Source organism: Haliaeetus albicilla, chromosome Z, assembly GCF_947461875.1.
Source record: "Haliaeetus albicilla chromosome Z, bHalAlb1.1, whole genome shotgun sequence".
In the NCBI taxonomy this organism is placed as follows: Eukaryota; Metazoa; Chordata; class Aves; order Accipitriformes; family Accipitridae; genus Haliaeetus; species Haliaeetus albicilla.
In genome coordinates, this window is record NC_091516.1 from 10344674 (window position 1) to 10365773 (window position 21100).

At 38.0% G+C, this 21100-nt stretch overlaps 1 protein-coding gene across 1 annotated transcript in view; it reads left to right on the forward strand.

The window, feature by feature from the left end:
• The window catches only part of RGS7BP (regulator of G protein signaling 7 binding protein), a 44955-nt gene that overhangs the window by 3400 nt on the left and 20455 nt on the right, over positions 1-21100 (forward strand). Inside the window, exon 2 of the mRNA XM_069777268.1 lies at positions 46-212. Coding sequence (XP_069633369.1) covers positions 46-212 — 167 coding nt within the window. The remainder of the gene's footprint in view (positions 1-45; positions 213-21100) is intronic.

Consider the following 21100-nt stretch of genomic DNA (forward strand, 5'->3'; position numbering starts at 1 on the left):
GTGTAGTTAAATGTCTCATGTAAGTAAATCCTCTTTGTTTTTCAGCTTGTCCAGGAGTTCAATACCCAGGTGGCTCTATATCGGGAGCTGGTCATTTCCATTGGGGATGTCTCGGTCACCTGTCCATCTCTGCACGCGGAAATGCACAAAACTCGAACCCGAGGATGTGAGATGGCCTATCAGGCTCATCAAAAACTAGCAGCAATTTCTGGGTAGGAGTCTACTTATGTTTAATTAAAGCTGTATTCATGTGCACATCTTTGCTAAAAACTGCATTATGGAAACTTTCAGCAAAAGCATTAACTCGTGTTTCTGTTTTAGGCATAGAGATGTATGACCACAAATTATACAGAAAGCTCGTATCCTTATGATAGTGCAATTTGGGGTCAAATCCTGTTTCTCTTACCAAGATGGTATCCTATTGATTTCACTGGATGCTTTTATGTAAGATGAGCAGGATTTTAGTCTGTACCACTAGACAACTTAAAAAGATCAAGGGAGAAGCCTTGCCTTGCAAGGGTGAAACAGCAATAGCTTTCTGCCCAGTCCTTCATTGGGTATACCTAATTGAATAGTTAGAGACAAGTAGCTCAGCTCAACTGGAGAATTAAAAAAATTAGAGGGAAAAATAATTAGGTGAAAATTACATAAGGGAGGGAAATACAAATACTGTTGTGAAAACTTGTGTTTACATTCTACATGTTCTTAAATCCTTATTTGTGTTGAACTAAGGATTGAAGCTTTGCCAGCATATAATGTTTTCATTTGTTCTTTGATACTACATTATATACATTCCTTTCCATGGTGACAGAATGTATCATCACATACTTGAGACTATGCCTCAGTACAAGATAAGCCAGCATAAATAGCTGTGCCTTACAAAATGGGAATTAATGCTGCTTGCACAAAGTCTAATTATTTGTGAGTTCTTCACAATATGGCGACTGGGGCCTTTGTATTAACACGTGTACCTCCTGCATTGTGTCTCTCTCACTACACTTTGTCAGAACTTTCTGCACCTGCCTTATTCACCATAAACCATTGTGTACCACTGGAAAAACCTTCCTTTTTTTGAAGCTCTGCCTAATGCCTGTTGAAGTTCTTTCATCACTTCAATGTACATGAGAAATCTGTCATAGGTTTAGTCTGTAAGGGAAGACCACACCAACAAAATAAACAGAAGAAAACACTGGTTGGTCATTTCAGTACAACTGTCAACATTTTCAGATGTGATCTTCTGCAAAGACTCTTAAGTTGATATTGTGACCTCTGATTTGTTCCTCAAACAAAATACGTGCTTTTAAGTGACTAAAGTCTGTGAAAATTTAAAAAAAACCAACCAACCAAAACATACAGTTCTTTTTAACCAGTGAACTGAAAATGTGGAAGCAAACAGTAGTGCAATTGATCTTGTGCACTTTCAGACTCAGAAGAGAGACTAATACAAACCAAAATAATGCATCTGAATAGCAGAACCTAACTTCGATTTTTTTAATCTTTTTTTTTGTCCCCCATAAAGAAAACCATCAATACGTGCTCATTTAGAAGTATGGAGTTTTTTTAAAGTAATCATTTCACAGTTGGGAGTCTGTCATGTACACAAAGATGTCCTGAGGGTTGTGCAGTTGCTGGGAGATTGACATTTACCTAATCTAAAACTGTTTTAAATAACTATGATAATAATGTGATATCCATAACAACTGGTAGGTGTTAGAAACCCTCTGGAAATTACTTATTTGGTTTGACAGACATTTTACAAGATGTGCTTCACATCCCCACCCTCCTACAGCTGAGGAAAGCCATACAAGCCAACTTAACTTGTTTGGTGTATCTGTGAGGAAAGATGAGAGATGAAGGTGCAGCAAGGATTCAGTGTAGAAAAGAAATAGGAGAGGAGTAATAAATAGCCTCAGAGGTTCAGTCCTTAATTCAGCAGGAAGAATGATGTAGTGCATATGGCATAGGATCTGGAATGGCAACCTAATTTGGTAGGAGGAAAAAGTACTGGGAAGAAAAATACTTAGGGACAGGAATGTATTAAATCATCCTCAGTATTAAATAGTTGGGAGGGTAGTGTATTGCTCAGAAACCACTGGTAGTCAGCAGATGGGACAAAAGCTCGTTTAGTTCACTGCTTTAGTTCAAAATACACAGCATTGCACTGTGCAGACTTCTGGGTAACACAACCGATTCTGTCTTCCAAAGCTTGTTAAAGAAAGCCTATTGCTTTCCCACCCAGAGAGAATAATAGCAGTTAGCTAATCATGTTACTAGACTACAAATTTTCCTTGCATATCAGCATTCTATTAGATAAGGTCATCAGTAATCTTCAGTTAGTCTCTAAGTGACCTGAGCTGTTGCAGGGCACTCTTTCTTTCAAGAAGTTGGCATCACTGTCTAGGACAACATTAAGTTCATTAATCTTGTTTGTGCCGATGTCTTTCTTGGAAAATTGACAGACAGCTTCATTTTATGCTTCCTGTTTGAATACATCAGGATTTGAGACTCTTAAACGTGCTCCAGACTCAGGCAGCTAGAAGAGGCTCCTATTTCCCTTCCTATCGCACCTGTTCTGCAAGACTAGGGAAGGTAACAAAGAGGAAAGGAGCAAAGACTTGGAGGGAAAGAGGCAAGAACAGATCCACTAGTGCTGAGAAAGGCAGCTCTGGAAGAAAATTTGGGAATTGTGCAAAAGGTAAGAAATGCTGAGGTGCAGATAATGCATTAGGAACTGAACAGGATAGAAGTAATGAGGAGGAAAAAGCTTTGATCATGGGCATGTCAGTTCTGGAATATTAGATGGACATCAGAGTGGGACAGTGGTGTAATATGAACAAGAAGAGAAGACTGCAGGTGTAGCTGTAGAAAAAGTATACACTGATATGCCAACAAAAGGACATTCAGCTAGGGAAATGGAGGAAGTAAAAGCCACACATTTTAAAAACTGAGGGAAAGAAAAACAAAGGAGATGATGACAAAGATAAGGAAGTAGCAAGGAAACAAAACCTTATGAAGTCTGCATTGGATTAGACCATATCACTCCATCCAGCTAAAATCTGACAGCTGCCGGTAGCAGAGATTTCGTAAAAAAGCATACAAAAACCAGGCTGTGCGTAGAACGATGCCTGCCCTAGTATACTTGCTACTACCCACCAATCTGTAGTTTAGGGGTTTCCTGAGCCAAAGGCTGCATCTGAACAATTTGTTTCTGACAAATATGAGTTCTCACAGAAGTTTTCAGGATTTGTCTAAATACGAAGGTCTCAGAAAATGCTGAGGATGAATAATGACATCTTTACACAGTGGTATGTTTAAAAATGTTACAAATTAATTTACCAAAAAAAAAATATTGAGAAAGAAAATTCAGATTCAGTCTCCAACTTAATAAGGCCTCATAGCTATTAACATCCTCTTCTTAACTTGCTCTCTTACGTATTTTTCTTGTAGAAATAGGTGAAATTTTATCAAAAAGCAGATGCATGCCTGAGTTTACCAACATTACCATGGCTTTCCGGGAATAAAAATTAGAAATAAAAATAATTTAAATTGAAATATCCTAGTTCTAGTTGATGATCTTTTAGGAATGCAAGTCAAAGCAAACTCTTCTTTCAGTGTAGGTTTTCTCAGGACTTCAGGTCAGTTCCTGCTCACCCCACTCATACTAAAATTCTTAGTGATTTTTAATGAACTGTCTTCTGAAGAAAGTGAGTAAGATTTGGTCCTTTCATTACATTTTCTGCTGTATTAATTTATCAGAAATTAAATAAATTAATTACATTGTGCACCCTTGCAGTATCAGATGTCATGGTCAAAACTGGAGAATGTAAAGCAGCAGGAAAATAAGTCAGCATGGTCTTTTTCCAAAGGAAAAGAAAGGAAAAATACTTGTAACGATAGGAAGATGGGGGACAAAGGTGCAAATCTCTGTTTTGGAAGGCGGTCTGCTTTATGAGATGATAAAGACCGATGATGTTTTAGAAGTCATCAAATAGAGAGTCAGCTTTATAGGTGGAGTACACTAAGTCTGGGGTGTAAATGGAAAGATAACTCAGAACTGTGTTTTAAGATACAGGTCTGCACAAGTGTGTACACTCTTTTGTAAAAGTCCCTTTCATATTCTCAAGCACTTGATATGCTTACATAATGGAAGTACTTCTGTGTGCACCTGGCACACTGAAACCAGAACTGGCAAGTATCTCTGTGGCAGTCTGTTACATATGTTGACAGTGACTTTTTTTTGCATGAAATGAAACTGCGTGAGGAGCTCAGGGGTGCATGGCAATGTACATCTGTGTGCACATAGCTTTGAAGGTGGTTGTCCTCTGTTGTTCAGACTGGTGTTGCAAAGTCCTGAATCCAAGGAGAAATAAACCCCTACACTACTGCAAGCTGGGGGCCAACCAGCTGGAAAGCAGCTTTGCAGAAAAGGACCTGGGCGATTCTGGTGAACGCCAAATTGAACATGAGCCAGCACTGTGCCTTTGGGGCAAAGAGGGCCAACAGCCTCCTGTGCTACATTAGGAAGTGTTGCAAGCAGGTTGAGGGAGTTGACCCTTCTCTTCTACTCAGCGCTGTTGAGGCCATGTCTGGAGTTCTGTGTCTAGTTCTGGGCTCCCCAGTTGGAAAGAGAAAGGGACATACTGGAGTGGGTCTAGTCGATGGCCATGAACATGATTAAGAGCATGCAACATCTCACATACAAGGAGAGGCTGACAGACCGGAGTTGTTTAGCTTGGAGAAGAGAAGGCTTGGAAGGGGGTCTTATCAACGTGTGTAAAAAATACCTGATGGGATAGTGTAAAGAAGACAGAGGCAGACTTTTTTGAGTGGTATCCAGTGATAGGACAGCAGGCACAAATTGAAATACAGAAAATTTGATTTAAACATTTTTAAAACCCCTTTTTTAATGTGAGGTTGATAGAATATTGGAACAGGTGCCCCGAGAGGTTGTAGAGTCTCCTTCCTTGGAGATACTCAGAACTCAGCTGGACATGGTCCTTAGTAACCTGCTTTAGCTGGCACTGCTTTGAGCAGGAGGGTTGGACTAGATTAGTTCTAGATGTCCCTTCCAGCCTGTGACAAAAGTCACCATAAATCTTCTCATTGGGAAAATTCCAAGATAAACTTTCCTTATTTGACATTGATGTGCATCTGTTACTTTCGTAAAACAGTTGTTAGTGTAACTTCCCCTGAGTTCAAGAAAAGTTAAGGAAATAGACCTAAGAATCACATCCTGATTGCATTCCTGTCTTTATTTCAGTGCACAGAAATGTTACCATAGTGTTGCTTTAAATATGTAGTTTTAGGTAATTTCTACTTTTGTTTTCCTTTGCAATCTACAGTAGATTTCTGATGTTTTCAATAAGCAATAGAGGGTAATTTTTCAGACCGAGTTACTATTAGATCAGTTCCTAAGCTTGTGTTAAAACAATCTATTGACACCCAATTGTGGCCAAATTTTTATTAAACTGTGAATTTTCCCCAAATTATGAAACTTTAAAATTATTATCTGCTTTCTAAAGCACACAAGCAAACAAAAAAGACTGCTCCAAAGTATTTTACAAATAAAGAGAAAAGGAGACTTCAGGCTTATAACTTAATGAAAGCTGCATTAAGACAGACATAACAGAAACGATTTTAACTGTTTAACTTCAGATGTTAAATAAAGCACTGCAGGCAGGCAGTATAGCTGAGCAGAAACAAAATGTAGCAACACTGTCCTGATTTTGGCTGGGACAGAGTTAATTTTCTTCCTAGTAGCTGGTATAGTGCTGTGTTTCAGATTTAGGATGAGAATAATGTTGATAACACACTGATGTTTTAGTTGTTGTTGAGCAGTGCTTATACTAAGCCAAGGGCTTTTCAGCTTCTCATGGTGCCCTGCCAGCAAGGGGGTTGGAGGGGCACAAGAAGCTGGGAGGGGACACAGACAGGACCCCTGACCCAAATAAGCCAAAGTGATATTCCATACCATATGATGTCATGCTCAGCGTATAAACTAGGAGGAAAGCTGGCCAGGGGTCCACTGCTTGGGAACAGGCTGGGCATCCGTCACTTGGTGGTGAGCAATTGTTTTTCATTTCCATCACTTGTTTTTCATGGGTTTTATTTCTCTCTCTTTTTGTTATTTTCCTTTTCATTACATTCCCCACCCCCGCAATGATTAAATTGTTCTTACCTCAACCCGTGAGTTTTCTTACTTTTACCCCTCCAGTCCTCACCCCCATCCTACCGCAGGGGAAGTGAGCGAGCAGCAGTGTGATGGTTAGTTGCCAGCTCGGGTTAAACTATGGCAAACACATAGCTCAACAGGGAAGAATTTTTATAATCATGAATCAAAACCAAGGTAATGCCCGCAGATAGAGCAACAGACTAGAGCTCTGCCCAAGCTAGACACCAATCAAGCAGCATGTATGGAGATCTCTGCCCTCCCTAGATGTGTTTACAATCACTGCCATTGTACTTCTCTAAGTGTATGTGTCAGAATTGGGGGAAGTGATGTTAATGTTGATCCCTGGAGTTCTGAATTCTAGGCACTGTCCCTGTATTCTACCTCAGTTACAGTTAGCATTGTTTCAACAGCCAGATGAAAGTTAAGAATAAGGCAACTGCTTCACAGAGGTTGTACCATGATAACCAGTATTTGGCCTGATGACAGTATAAATAAATATTAAAAATAATGTGATGACATGTAAGAAAACAAAGAAAGCAATCAATATTCACTGCTAGAATCAATAGTGTTATACACGATAATACCAACAGCATAATGTCCCCTGAATTCCTATGGGGGGGTTTGTGAAAATATTGCAGATATTTAAAACAGTAAGACCTTAAAAATCCTATTAAGTTAGTACAAAATGTTGAGATTCTCTGCTTCTGAAAACTGTTGGAAATATAAAACTTCCCATTTACACTCACAGGCATATACTAAAATCATCTCAGTGAGTTGTTGCAATCTGGCAGGCCAGATCCTGCAATTCTTAGAACATTAAATAGTACCTTACTCAGCCAGTCATCCTCATGACTTAACTGGGACTGTCCAAAATGGCAAAAGTCAGGGAGATCTTTGTCTCCCTCCAAAGAAGAGCTTTCAGGATCTGGAGCAAGTTCATTACTGAGCATTCTTATCATATAAAGTCTCATTTTCCCTCAACCTATACATTCAGCTTCTGTAAACATTTACTGTAAGTTTCTTAAATGCCTACAATTTTTCTTGTGATTTTGAGCATATCAAATTCTAGGGGCAAATTCTGACTGCATTGCACTTTGTCTGGAATATCTTCACCAATTCCTCTCAGTCATGAAGTGATTCTAGACTTACTACTGTGTATCAGAGACTGCACCTGTGCCAGTGACTCAAATCCCATTTTTGACTAATGGGAGTTTGTCTACATGGCAGTGTTCTGGGAAGTAAGCTCAGGTATGGATATTTTGTGAACATACTCTTTATAGACAAACTAGCACACGATAGTTCAGTAAGTATACCATAGCTTACTCCTTTCTCAAGAGGATAAGATGCACATACATTGTTCTTACTAGATTCCTTTGCAAAATTTTTTCTAATTATACAAGCTGTGTGCATCTAAAATGATGGAAAGGGACATTGAAAAGCTAAGACCATTTTCTGTGGAACTGAGTTAAGGTGGGTTCTGTTGTTGAGAATAGAATCTGCTTACTCAATTTAAGTTGCAAGTTGAAAAAGAAATCATTTAAGTCAGATACCTAAAGTTCTAATAGGTGATTTCAGAAAGCAAATAATGGAGGAGAAAACAAGGTTACTTACTAAAGCTGGAGTTCTCAAAATAGCTAACCTCTACAGACTCACTTTTCCTTTGTACCTTTGTCTTTGGAACTGTGCTCTCATAGGCAGTTGGGACTTGAAGATACAGGGTATTAGTATCTCCCTTTATAGATCTGTCTTTCATAACTGAAGGCCAGATTTAGTAAACAGCAGACATACCTAAAAGTGAGTTTAGCATTTACTTCTCTATGCCCGAAACAGCAATTCTGAAAAGCCTGGAATTTCTACAATTGCAGTGACACAGTGTAACTTAGTTTTGACAAAACAGAAGAGCTTAGCACTTCTTTGCTTAACAGTAAACCTAATCAGCAGGTAGAAGTGAGGCATTCTCGCTTGTCCAAGCTCTGATGAGCTTGATCCCACAGATGCTGTCAGAGCATCCTCAGAGCCTAACACACACTGACAATTTTGGACTCCTCACAAAACACAGTGGCACCTGCCACTTTCTTTTAAACCAAAGCTGAAAGTAAGTCAACTTAATTTCTAGACATACCTCCCAGAAAAATGCCCTGACTACAGTCAAGGAAAAGTGGGATCTAAAATGAGGACGGACATCATATTTGTCAGTCAATTATTTGCCCCTTTCTTCCATCTCACACTCAACTAGCACATTCATGGCACTTTCCAGTGCAGCACTGCCACTGCCAAGACATTCAAGGACTGCATGTGCTGTGTAAGCCAGACAGGTAAGCCTGCCACTTATGTGAAGGGTCCTCTAACAGAACAGAAAGAAGAGAATCTGTGTCCCAGCCCAGCAGCCAGGGACTCTGCCCCATGTTCAAGGATCAACACAAACAGCAGTATTCTCCCTGGCAGGCATAGAGCAACATAGCTGTTCCTCTGTGACATGACCTGAAGCTGTGAGGTAACTGTGGGGAAGGAGAGGGCACACTGCCATCATCTGACCCTGTGGGCAGAGTATTGTGCACCAGGAGGCAAAATGTAGACCTCCACAAGGGAGGTCTGCACTGTACTTGGGTTTCAAGCAGTGCCAGTGCAGGTAAACATTGAAGACAGTTAAGGAACTTCCTTGGTGTAAGGATAACTTGTATTCTAGTCCTTGCTCCCATGATTTTTAAGCATATAAAACACATAACAGTGCAGGGGAGCAGAGATTCAGAACTCACATAAATGCTGAGTATTCTTCACCATATACCTATTTAATAAGTGATTCACCTAAAACATCAGTCAGAAGTTCAATGAAAGATTTTCAAGACTTTTCCCAAAACAAACAAGAAAATATTCAAAACATTCATTATTCTTGTTGATCATGTTTATTACAGTAACGCCACAGATCTAAAGGTAAGTGGATTCCAGTGGGCTTGTTATCAGTACATTCAGGTCTCTGCCCTGAGGAGTTTCCAAATAGTTAATGTGACAGCAGCAAATTTTATATTAATTCCAGTACTGTTTGGAGATGGGCTACTAGGAAAAAAAGGCAAGAAACAGAAACAGTGAAGAAAAGCGATGACAAGGAAAGGAGGGTACAAGAAAATCTGGAGTGAAGTGAAGGTAACAGCAACTGTCAAAAAAGAGTCAACACTTAAGTTTTGTAGGCTTTTCAAAATCCCCACAGTTCCCGCTTCTATATATGTACCTAACAGCTGGATCCTCTGTCTGATTACTCCCTGAGAAAATTGCTTTCATAGAAGTCTGAAAAGTTTTTTATGTCCAACAGTGATAGCAGGTAATCTGAAGGAAGGACACAATGGGGCAAGAGAAGGGCATGAAGTTAGAGAATGCTTGCAGAAACAGTGAATTGTCTGAGTAAGGTCAGCTCTGATGCTACAGCCTTTCCAAAGGGACCCTTCCAATGTAATTCAGTCCCCAAATCCCTCTGGCTACATATGTTGTTTTCTTTCACTTCAATTTCTGATGTAAAAGGTTTGTATACCTCAAAACAGGAATGTAAAACAGAGTGGTTATTTCAACCATTGCTACAGATAAATACCAGTACTTATTATCACTGAAAAATACTGTGTATATTATTTAATGCTTTTATATCATATTTCAGTCTTTCAAGGGAAGGCATAATATTCAAATAGTCTATTATTGCTATAGTGTTTCCTAAATAAAGCATGTGAAGATTACATTTTTATCATACTGTTTTCCTAATTTTTTTCTTAAAAAAAATTATTTTAAATGTCAATTTGCTGGAATTTTAGGCCCTAGCACATAACAGCACATAGCAAGTCCTGTATGTATCTTAGTATGTCCCAAGTGGAATCAGTTAATGAACACTTCCTGAGCAAAAACCTGAGTGATACTAACTTATATCTGTAAATAGTGCTTTAAAAGGGGATTTAGAACTACATTTTCAAAGGTATTCAAAGACTTACAAGTGCAGCTAATTATGATTCTTTCATGTCATGCTAATGATCCTATGCCTACAAAAATTACGGCCACCAGAGAAACCTACATGGTTCAAAATTAGTGTTAGAGCAATCCAAACCAATTTTTTCATTTCAGTATTTCTGAGAGAAAATTTCTTTCTTGGCAAAATTTTGCAAAAAACACATTTGTTGAAAAAAAGTGTACTGAAGCTTCATGCCTAGCTTCACAGATGTGATTAAAAGTTGCAGTTGCGCTGATCTATAACCAAGACAATCAAAAAAGAGTGCCTTTATGTCCCGTGTAGGCCCACTGCTTTGAGGTCTGTCTCACCAGCATATTTCAGTAATTTTCTTCTCTAGATTTGTGCTGAAACACAGCTGAGGCCAAAGCTGAGAATTTAGTCATGAGTTTTAAGTGCTTCTTTCCTGATCATTTTCTTAAATAGTGTTTGATAAGAAATCCCACATGGCTGCAATTTTTAGTGTTAGACACGGTACTTACCTTGGTTCTGTATAGCTTTGTTTATATTGTTTTCAGAAAACTACTTCTGATTCTTACTGAATCTTACAAATCCAGACTATGTTATCAATACGTTCATATATCTTAAGAGAACTGAGAACATGAGATAATGAAGTTGTGCATTAGAAAAATACTTCAACATGGGCTCTTAGAATTCCACATATACTGGGGTTTTGCTTCTGATTTCTTAACTCCTTTTTTAAGTTTTGGACTGAAATTTTCCTGTTAATGGAAATATTTTTACTAATTCTCAGTAGTTCTCAACATTCTGAAACACTTTAATTAGAAAACACAATTGTGATTCTGTGCCTTTCACTGAAATCAGCCAGTGCAGTTGCAAAGTGAATTGTGCAGGATCATCCAATTAAGTGCATGTCCTCACAACCCATGTTCTGTCATGCCTCTGCAAGTGCTAGACTTCCTGCAGAGTCATCTAAGAAAAGACTTTGTATTTATCATGAACTTTGGTGCATGGAGGTTTGCACTAGTAAGATGTTGAGTACAAAACAATAAAGGATAACTGCTCTCAACGGCATCATCAGTAACGTGCAAGATCAGTCTCCAACCAAGGAAAATCTCAGATCTGTCGGTTACGCAGGGAAAATTCCAACCAAATCCAAAGTTACTGTAAGTTATGTAAAATCTGTTCTAATTTTTGTAATTGCTTTATAGTTCTGTTTCATAACAATTAAATATTTGGGACCTTTAACTGGGCATGAAGGTCTCATCTGAACAAAGCATTAAATTAAGCATTCTTTAATCAGGAATCCTTCCAGTACTATCAATTAAATGATGTTTAAATTCATGTTTTAAAATTAAACATATACTGAAGTGCTGGCTATTATTGAATACTATTTCCTCTTTGCTGGATACATTTGCAGATCTACATTGAGATTTTCTAAATCATTTTTAACTATAAGAAAAATAATACACTCCGTTATTTGTATATGGACAATTATTCACAGTAGTTCTTCCTTTTCTCTCTTATGTTCCATCTCTTACCTTGCTAGTTCTATCTTTTGTATGAATACTTTCTGCATGAATGTTTCCTACCAGCACATTTGGCATAAGAATTCAAATACTGTCATATTATATTAAATTATGTGCTCAGAGTTGTTGAAGAAACTGCTTTCCCATTGCAGAAGAAAACAAGTTTGCATTTACTGGGTGAGCAAAGAAAAGCTGACACTTTGTATCTCTGTCTATCATGGCAAGACAGATCATTGCAAATCTACTGTTGGTAACCTTGTCAGCATGGCAAATGGCTAAGTGGCAAAATATTTAAAAGTTCTTTGTTTATACAGCAGCCTCCAGTTATTTCTGCAAGTTCTGGAGCTGTTACGGTGTTGAAGCAGAGCTATCCACCCATGTGCTTTTACACCGCCTTCCAAAAAACCCCAACCCCAACAAAACAGGTTGGTACTTCGGGATAGTATGACAACTGCAACCATAGCCCAGTACATCGGCTAAACAAAGTGAGGCTGGGTGCTGAGGATGCAGTCCCTTTATGCAGGTTGAAGAACACCAGGGCCTCAAAGCTGTGGACATTCCAAAGTCTGGGCATTTAGTTTAGCTGCAGACCTACCCAAAGTAGTGTGTGTACAGCCTTACTATTCATTTTACATCATTCAAGACGTGGAAATGAGTAGTATGTCTGTGCAGTTACTAATACAAGATACTGGATGCCCAAGGAAGACTTTGTGGAGGCATCCTTGCTTCCCAAGCAGAAATAGGCATTTCAAAGAGGATAAAAAAGTAACACCAGCTCACAAAGTCAAGTGGAGACTGGAGCAAGATTTAAAAATCTGAAGTGAAAAAAATTCAAAGTTCTTTATGCTAAAATACTGCTTCCTGAACACATTTTATCAACAGATGGTTTTAGAAATTTCTTTCTCCATATATGAATTTAAACATTTCAGGAAGCTAATCTATTTCTTTTTTCTCTCTTTTTTTTTTTTTTTTTTTGACACATTCAAGTTTTCTCACAGTCTCTCAGCTGTGATTTTTAACTTAACTACTCACACAGATTTGATCTGTGAAATATCTGGTGATGCTGTGTGAGATACTTCTACTGACACTATACCACAATTTCTTTTTCACTTGGAATACTTTTATATGGAGGTATTTGGATATTTGTTTTTAAAAAGATATAAAAATACTCCAGGGCATAAGAACGACCTATTCAAAGCACTCCTAGAAGCATTTGATACATCCAGAATCCCAACTACCTTATTCTGAGCAACTTAGTAATGATCTGCTTGGTGGACTGTTTTCCTTCCAATTTAGAATTGTAGTAGTCATATTGTTTGTCTAAAATAATAATAAAAAAGGATTATGAGAATGTATGGATCTTTTCAGTAATTGTTAATGCAATATAGCTCTTATCCAAATCCAGTGAAGGTTAAAGAACATTTTCCTGTTAGTTTCAATAGTCTGTAGCCCAAAATGGTTTTGAGGAAATGAAAATACATTGTTCCTTACCACTTCTCATTTTACCATCCCTTCACATCTGCTCTGTTTTTCTCATTTTGAGATACGGAAAACCAGAAATCTAAGTTACAAACAGGTAACAGGTATCCAGATCACACAAGTGCTTTATGCAATGCCCTTTAGAAAAAAAATTATATTGCAATTTATATTCAAAGTAGGTACTAGAGACAGAAAAAAATGGAAAAGAGACCTGTCATTAATCAAAGCAGTCATCTGGTTTACTGTTCTATGCATGGTCAACAGCAGATGGCATCACTGCTTGCAGCAGAGTTCCTTCTAAATCCCGTATGTTAGTAGTTTGTTGTGACCTAGATCCTACAGCACCAAATACCTGAATCATTTCATGTATTTTCAAGCCTTTCTGAGAAGTCTGACCCTATTTGTCTACACAGATCAGAACAAATTTCGTAGATCATTCCACATGAGATACTTGTTTTGATAGTTTTCAAACATTCTCTTTCCAACTATGAACCAAAGGAACTATACAGAATTGTAGGTATGAATTCTTCCCATTTAAGTTTTGTGGACTTTCGAAAGAGAGAATTTATAAATCATTTATTAATGAGCAGTAAGTGATTAAGGGATATTTTGAAGAACTTAGAAGCTTAACTAAAACCAAAGGGGACATCCACAGGCAGCATGAGTTTCAGCTGTCTGCAGTCAAGTTGTAAGAGGCAATATGGAGGTATACTGGGCTTGAGCCTGTTGGCTGGCACTGACCTGTCTGGGCTCTCACTATTGGTTTATGAGAGAAATTAATTTGAGAACAACTTGCAGATGCTGACAAGGCAGAGTATTGAATAGGAATTTATTTGGGAAACTTAAATATTGTTGTATATACAGCTAATCTGCCTGCCTCCTTCTTGGTTTAGCACAGATCTTTTCTGGAAGGTCTGTGTCATGGTTTCGGTTTATCTATTGTTTAGTATCATCTAATTTGAGGCAATAAGGCTGTGAGATTTTTTTGTCCAACTGAGGCTAGAGCTAAGCAAGGCTGACTTGAGAGCTCACCCAAAGTTTTATTTCATCTAACTGGACACTACCTTTTCTCAGCAGGGAGCCTGATAATGTGCAGAGAGAAAGGCCCTGTCCAGCTCATCTTTGGCTAGTGCAGAAGTCTTACAGATTTCCTGAAGTAAAGGCAAAGGACAGCCAGCTGAAGGAAAGAACGATGGAAAGGGTGCTTAGGGTTAGTTTCTGCAAAGGTTTGGTGGTCAAGCCTTGCATTTATTTTTTTTTACATCTTACAGTAACTCAAAAGCATAGTTAAAGACACACGTGCAATTTCACTTGGAATTCTGAGTGTTTAGAAGTATCCTGTTGGGGATTTTAAGCTTAGGTTTAGCCTTGGCTGACAGCCAAACTCCCACCCAGCTGCTTGCTCATTCGCTCCTCAGCAGGCCATGGGGAGAAAATAGGAACAGCAAAAAGAAAGCTGGGGGGGTGGGTAGGGGAAGGATAAAGACAGGGATATCACTTATCAACTATTGTTGCAGGCAAAGCACGCTTGACTTGGGGAGGATTAACCTAATTTATTGCCAATTAAAATAAAAATAATTACTGATTTGGGTAATGGGAAGCAAAAAGACGGGCATTAAAACAACACCTGTTCTGCCTCCTTTCCCATGCTCAACTTCACTCCAGACTCCTCCTCACCCCCAGCCCCCAGCAGTGCAGGAAGGATGGGGAATGGGGGGTTGCAGCCAGTCCATAACAGTTCCGCTTTGCCTCTCCTTCCTCCTCACACTTTTCCCCTGCTCTAGCGTGGGCTTCTCCACAGGCTGGAGTCCTGTCAGGAAAATCTGCTCCAGTATAGGCTCTCCACAGGTGGCAGTTCCTTCAGGAATATCCATCTGCTCTGGTGTGTTCCTCTCTGCGGGCTGCAGGGAAGATCTGCTCTGCCATGGAGAACCTCCTCCTCCTTTCTCTGACCTTGATGTTCCCTCTCTTGTTTCTCACTCTTTTTGTTCCCTCTTCCTCTCTCCCTGTGGTATTTTCTGCCCTTTTTTAAAATACGTCTTCAAAGTGGTGCCACGCACTTGGCTGATGGACTCAGCTGTGTCCTGCTGTGGAGCCAGCAGGAGCTGGCTGGAACCGGCCAGAACCGGCCATGTCTGGCACAGGGCAGCCCCTCACCTCCTCCCACAGAGAGCAACCTGAAGCCACCACAGCTGCCTAAATCTTGCCCCTACACCCAATACACCTAGTCTTACCTAAAGTGGAGTGAGTTCGAATACAATTTCTTACATTAGTGCTGTTTTACTTAAGACCAAGAAGTTTTACCAAGTGATTGTAATAGCTTTTGTCCTCTAGTGGAATTATTTGGATAGTCCTATGGTAATTTACTTCTTGCCCACATTTGAGTTAATTCAGCCAGTAAAATTCACTTCTGAGGGAACAAGTCTAGAAAATTCCATTCTGTGATTCTGATAATTTTAAAAAAAATGTTTTCTGAATAGCACCTGCAAATACTGGATACGCTCCTATGTACAGGCACAGCTCTTAAAAACAGTGTGTGATAGTTGTTCTCCTGATAACAAAGTCAGGGGTGTGGAAGAATCACAGTATTAATTAATTATTAATTAATTAATCCAGTTTAAAGGTAACATTACTGCATCTGTAGTAATTATCTCATATAGTGAGTTTCCAAAAGAGTTTTAGAACTTCAACATAAAAAAAACCAGAAGACTTCAATAATATAAGTGATGCTGTGTTTTATCCTTTGGGGTATTTCTGAAAGAAGAGACCCCACCAGAAAAAGGAAACAACAGCTTATTCAAAATTACTATAATTTGCAGATCATACAAGGTGCTTGGTTCATCAGATAACTTCTATGGAAGTCAGTGAGATTTTCTTGAATGGATAAGAAAAGTATATTTTCTGCTGTTATAGTTGTAGCTAAATTGTCCTAGCATTGAAATATCTAAACTGCCATCAGCTTGGGAGTTAGAAATGTCTCTACAATATGAGTCACTGCATTATGTTTTTATTCTACTTGTATTATCATATACCCAGATTGACTCCATCAGCCTTATCAGTGTAATTGGAGATTTACACTGGTCTAACTAAACAAAATCTGATCACGTCTTCTGTTATTGAGAGCACTGTTGTGACTGCTGCAAAACAACAATCTGATTTAATAAAAACAACATTGCAACCATTTATGGGTCTACTAGAAAGAACGAGCCCTGCTTTTTCTCTGGCTGGACTGGGATGTTGTGTAGCAGTTGTATCACAGTATTAAAGCACATTAGTAGAGAACAAAAAAACCAACACATGATACTGAAACTGACAGCAGTTTGTGTGAAACACATACGTTTAAACAAAAAAAATAAGCCCAGCAGATGGGACGAACACAAATAATAATGTTTTCTCAAGATCTCTTTAGAAGAAAACATTGTCATTGGATGACTTCCTACGTATATTCAAAATGAATCAGCAAGTCTTTTATTACCTTCAAAGATGAATAGTTAAGTGATAAAGAAATAAATGATGTGTTTAAGATACGAAAGCAGAGGCAGGTTTAGTAGGCTGTCATACCTGAGCCATAATCAGAGGGGCCTCTTGCCCTCAGTATCTAAGGGGATTAAGCATATCTCCTCCGCAGTATTTTTCACGTATTTCATTCTACCAGAGGAACCATAATGTCTGAGGTAGGTCTTGTTTCCAGATCATCTTTGTGGCTGCTATATATTTCTGAACTGCAGTGTTTCCAATACTATATTAAAAGACAATCTACAGGGTAGTATTTGTGGACAGTGATTTTCCACAGCTTATCAAGCCAATTTACTTTCCTTTTCATGGGAAGTACATATGTGGGGTGTAAGTCAGAATTTGATTAATTCATTTTCACTTCTGATTTGCGAAAGGTTTGTTTTCCTTTCACTGCTGAAGACTAGCAGTCTTCATTATATGTCTATAGATAGTTTTTTCAGCTCATAATATTTTAGAACTATTGATACTGTTCATAAAAATGATACTTTTCCTTAGAGTTAACAATAGAATTTGTCAGAATAATACTTTTACAAAAAGGTATACAAAACCCTTCATATAACATAGCTACTCTTTTAACCAGAGATAATACATCAGTATGTATTTTTAAATGTTGTTGACAGTAAAAGTAAAATGCTGCTCTCTTGTAAATCTGTGACTAAAATTTTTAAGTTAAATTCAGAATTATCCATACCGTAATCTTTTTTCAGTTTTAGTAGTCTTAAGTTTCACTAGTTTCAATGGAACTATGAATGCTGGACACGTGTGGGAATTCAGGAAAACCTGAAGGTGTTTTCCAGTTGTAACCAACATTTTGGCAGTACAATAAAATCATGTCAGCTATTTTTGAAAAAAAATCAAAATTTTTAATGGAATTTTCACTCCTTACCTTTTCATGTTAAGGAGGGGAATTTTAATCATGTTTATTCTTGTATTTTAAAGTGATCATCTAAAGAGCTGCATTCACCTTTCTTACCTGTACCGGCTACTATATGGTTGGTATAAGAGCTCCCTCTATAGGTTTTATTTTAAATATCAGCTTAGGAAAATACAAAGGAAAGTAAATTCCACCTCTTGTCAGTGCTTCATAAGCATACTCAGTTGAACAATGTGACTTGATTTTTAAAAGGTAGGATTTTATGGAAAGACAGCCATCTATTTTACCAATGGTTAAAGTATGAAAATGTAATGTTACAGATTTAAGTTGTATTCACAAAAATTTATACTTTGAATTTTAATAGCAGCCTGATAAACTGTGTAACTGAAACTACTGTTATACAAAGGAATAAATCAGCATTTTCTCTTTTGTAACTACTTTTAATACATGTAGATATGAGAACTCTCAAACGGCAGAAGTATAGCTCACACAGTAGTACACGTTTCTCATCAACTGAGTAGTATTCATGTCTTTGAATAAGGACTTCTACCCTTTATGGCACCCTGGTGGTATAGTAGTGAAGTGTCAACTACAGAATTCCTAGTAAGGGAGGGACAGGATGTTTGAAAGTTTTTAATATACAGCTGTCAGCATAATTTAGCAGAAGGAGAAAAAAAGGAAAATTAGAGCCAAATGATCAGCCAGTTTTTCCTAGATATCAGCAAGTGTTTCTAGATCAAATAAGTAAACCTACAGACCTCATGATGAGAAATGTCATTGGTAGTAATAAGCTAACCATCTGGCTTTCTTTCATATAGAGTTTTTATTATTAAAAACAAAACTAAAAAAATCTATGAAGGAACCCATTCTTTTGATTGTATTTGAAAATCAAAGCCTACTGTTTTCTAGTGAAAATCAGGCAGGAGTGAAGCCTGACAGTTATTAAGCAATATGCCAGCTTGTATCGACCTATAAACTTTACCCTACATGCAAAGTGTTTGCATAAGCACATGTACACCCATCTCACTATTCCCCCTTCCTCATGTATGGGAACACACATGTCTTGCTGCTTCACTGGCAAGTCAAGAGGCTTTCTCAGAGCTGTAGAATTCCATACATTCTATCTTTGGTCCCTTCCTACACGGGCCATTTCTTGAATTAATTTTGTGAAAGGCAGCAGTGCTCCCCTATCAGGTGAAGTATCCCCAAGAAGCCACAACCTGTGTATTCAAATCCTGTAAAGGTTATCAGTACCTCTTTATCTTACCTGAGTGGATAGGGAGAAGCAAGAAAATTTCTGCTCCACAATGCATGCGGGAAGTGAGCACAATTCCCATTCACATCCTTGTGGCAGCTGTGCTTGGAAGCCAGCGATGAGGAACTGGTCATGTCTCATGGGCAGGGTCTCAGTGCTGTGCTAACTCTCTTATGTCCAGCTGCGCATAAGCTATTAAACAGCTCCATTGAGAACACGGTTTAGCACAGTAGTTGTTACGAGATTGTGTTATATGAGATTTCTCTTGCATATCTGAGTGGTCTTCATAAAGAAATCAGCTGGACTAACTGAAACAGAGGTAGCTGACTTTGGGGGGTAATAATATAAGCTTGCATGAACTTTTTGTTGTAAATAAATACAAATTTGATATGTAGCTATTTAATAATAAACATATCATAATGGACATTCTCAAAGTTATGTCTGTACTAGTACCCTGTTCAGCTTTTCTCATGGCATGACACTGAACATACAGAAATAGAAAATTACTGAAAGAAGTGAAATTGATGACACTTTAAAGGGAAATTTTAAGCCCACTACACAGAATGTACTTCAGGGAATATAAAAGAAATCTTTATGTGCATTGGCATCAGAGCATGTGGCTTTCAGAGATGAAAATGAGGCCTATATACATGCATAGGAGAAAATTGTTTGCTTCCAAGCTAATGGAATTCTTGTGGTCATTACTGCAATAAAACACTAATTAAACTGTTTGAGACAATCAGTGAGGGTAGTGGCCTGGAAATAATTCTCATTGTATAAACTTCGGATAATTAAAAATATTCTTCTTGAATGTCATTACTGTTACCCTGGGTTTGCAAGTGAGAGAAGAATTTTGCCCACAGTCCATTTACAGATGGTCCGTATTCTTGAAAAAACAAGAATGGGTCAGAACATCTATCATAGATGTTTCCAGTTCTTATTCTCATGGTAATCATAGATATAGTTTACAAGAAAAATGCATTACATTTACAACAGAAAAAAAAAGTGAATTAAAACCTATTCCTCTGCTTTCTGATTACTCTTCCAGCTCATTTGTGACTAGGAAGCCACTGATAAATTGAAATTGGCTTATAAGCGTATCATCTTGTATATAATTTCTGCTTTCTTAGTCTGCACAATTAAAAATTCTGTCAGTAAAACCAAAAAAGTTTTAAAGAAAAGTTTTTACCATTTTTGCTTCTTAGAAATTAAATAGCTGTATGAGGAAAATACTGTTTTCTTACACGTGTGCAGACCCTCAGTCTTTTTGCCAGTGACAGCTAGAAAGGAAGAAATACATTCAACATTGTAAATAAAGTTCCTGTAATGGGCATGACTTCTAAAAAATCTAAGGATTTCTGACACTTGAAACAATGCAGAGAAAAATAGGACAACCATAATTCAGTTTTATCTAAATCTGCTACAAGGAAATTGTCTTCTCATGCAGTAAGTTTCCATACTCCACTTACTGATAGACTTGTGGTTAAAGAATCATAGCTTTCAGAAGAGCTAGACAGATTCAGCTTTACTTGCATAAGAGAGTGGGATAGATCTGTATTGCCCTATGAGAAACAGCTCTCATCACTGAGCAGAAAAAGGTTATTGTTACCATCTGTGGTGACTTTATTTTTTGCAGTTTCCATTTTGCACATGAATGTTTATGAGGCAATGCCCTGCAGGTGGAATGGGCAAATCAATGACTTATTTATGCATTACTAGTTGTAACTGTTTGTCTTCAGGACAGAGGAAACCTCGCTCAGAAATAAAAGTTTAGGAATCTAGGAAACCCAAGCATAAACTGGATGTGCTTGCATGTATATTAGCAGGGCTCCAGGACTTAGGTATTACATGAAATAAGCAATGATTTTCAAGAGCTAAATTTTGGACCTGGATGCTAAATATGGAAAGTAAATGGAATTCTACACTCCTAAATCTTTTTGTAATTTCTCTGTCGGTAAGGATAGCTCAAAGGAAATTACTGTATGTGTGCTCAGAGGGAAATGAGCTAGGACAGTAAGTGATGCAGACAAGGGCGGGGGGGAAGCTGTATTTCCATCTACTGCAGTACTTACATGGTGCTGAACTTGGGAATAGTGTTCAATGCACATGTAAGAATATGTAACACTAAGGGGTACAAAAAAATCTCATCTGTAAGCTAAAAGGTAGGGCAAATCAGGATAGTAAAAGCCTGCAAGAGGCCGTGTGTTATCTAAAGGTGTATTGCATGGTTCCTAAATTTAGCTATCAGAGAAATAAAAACAGATATATAAGACCCACAGTTCAGAATGTTAAAATACTATGCCAGAGGAAGAAAATGTCATGTGCTGTACTT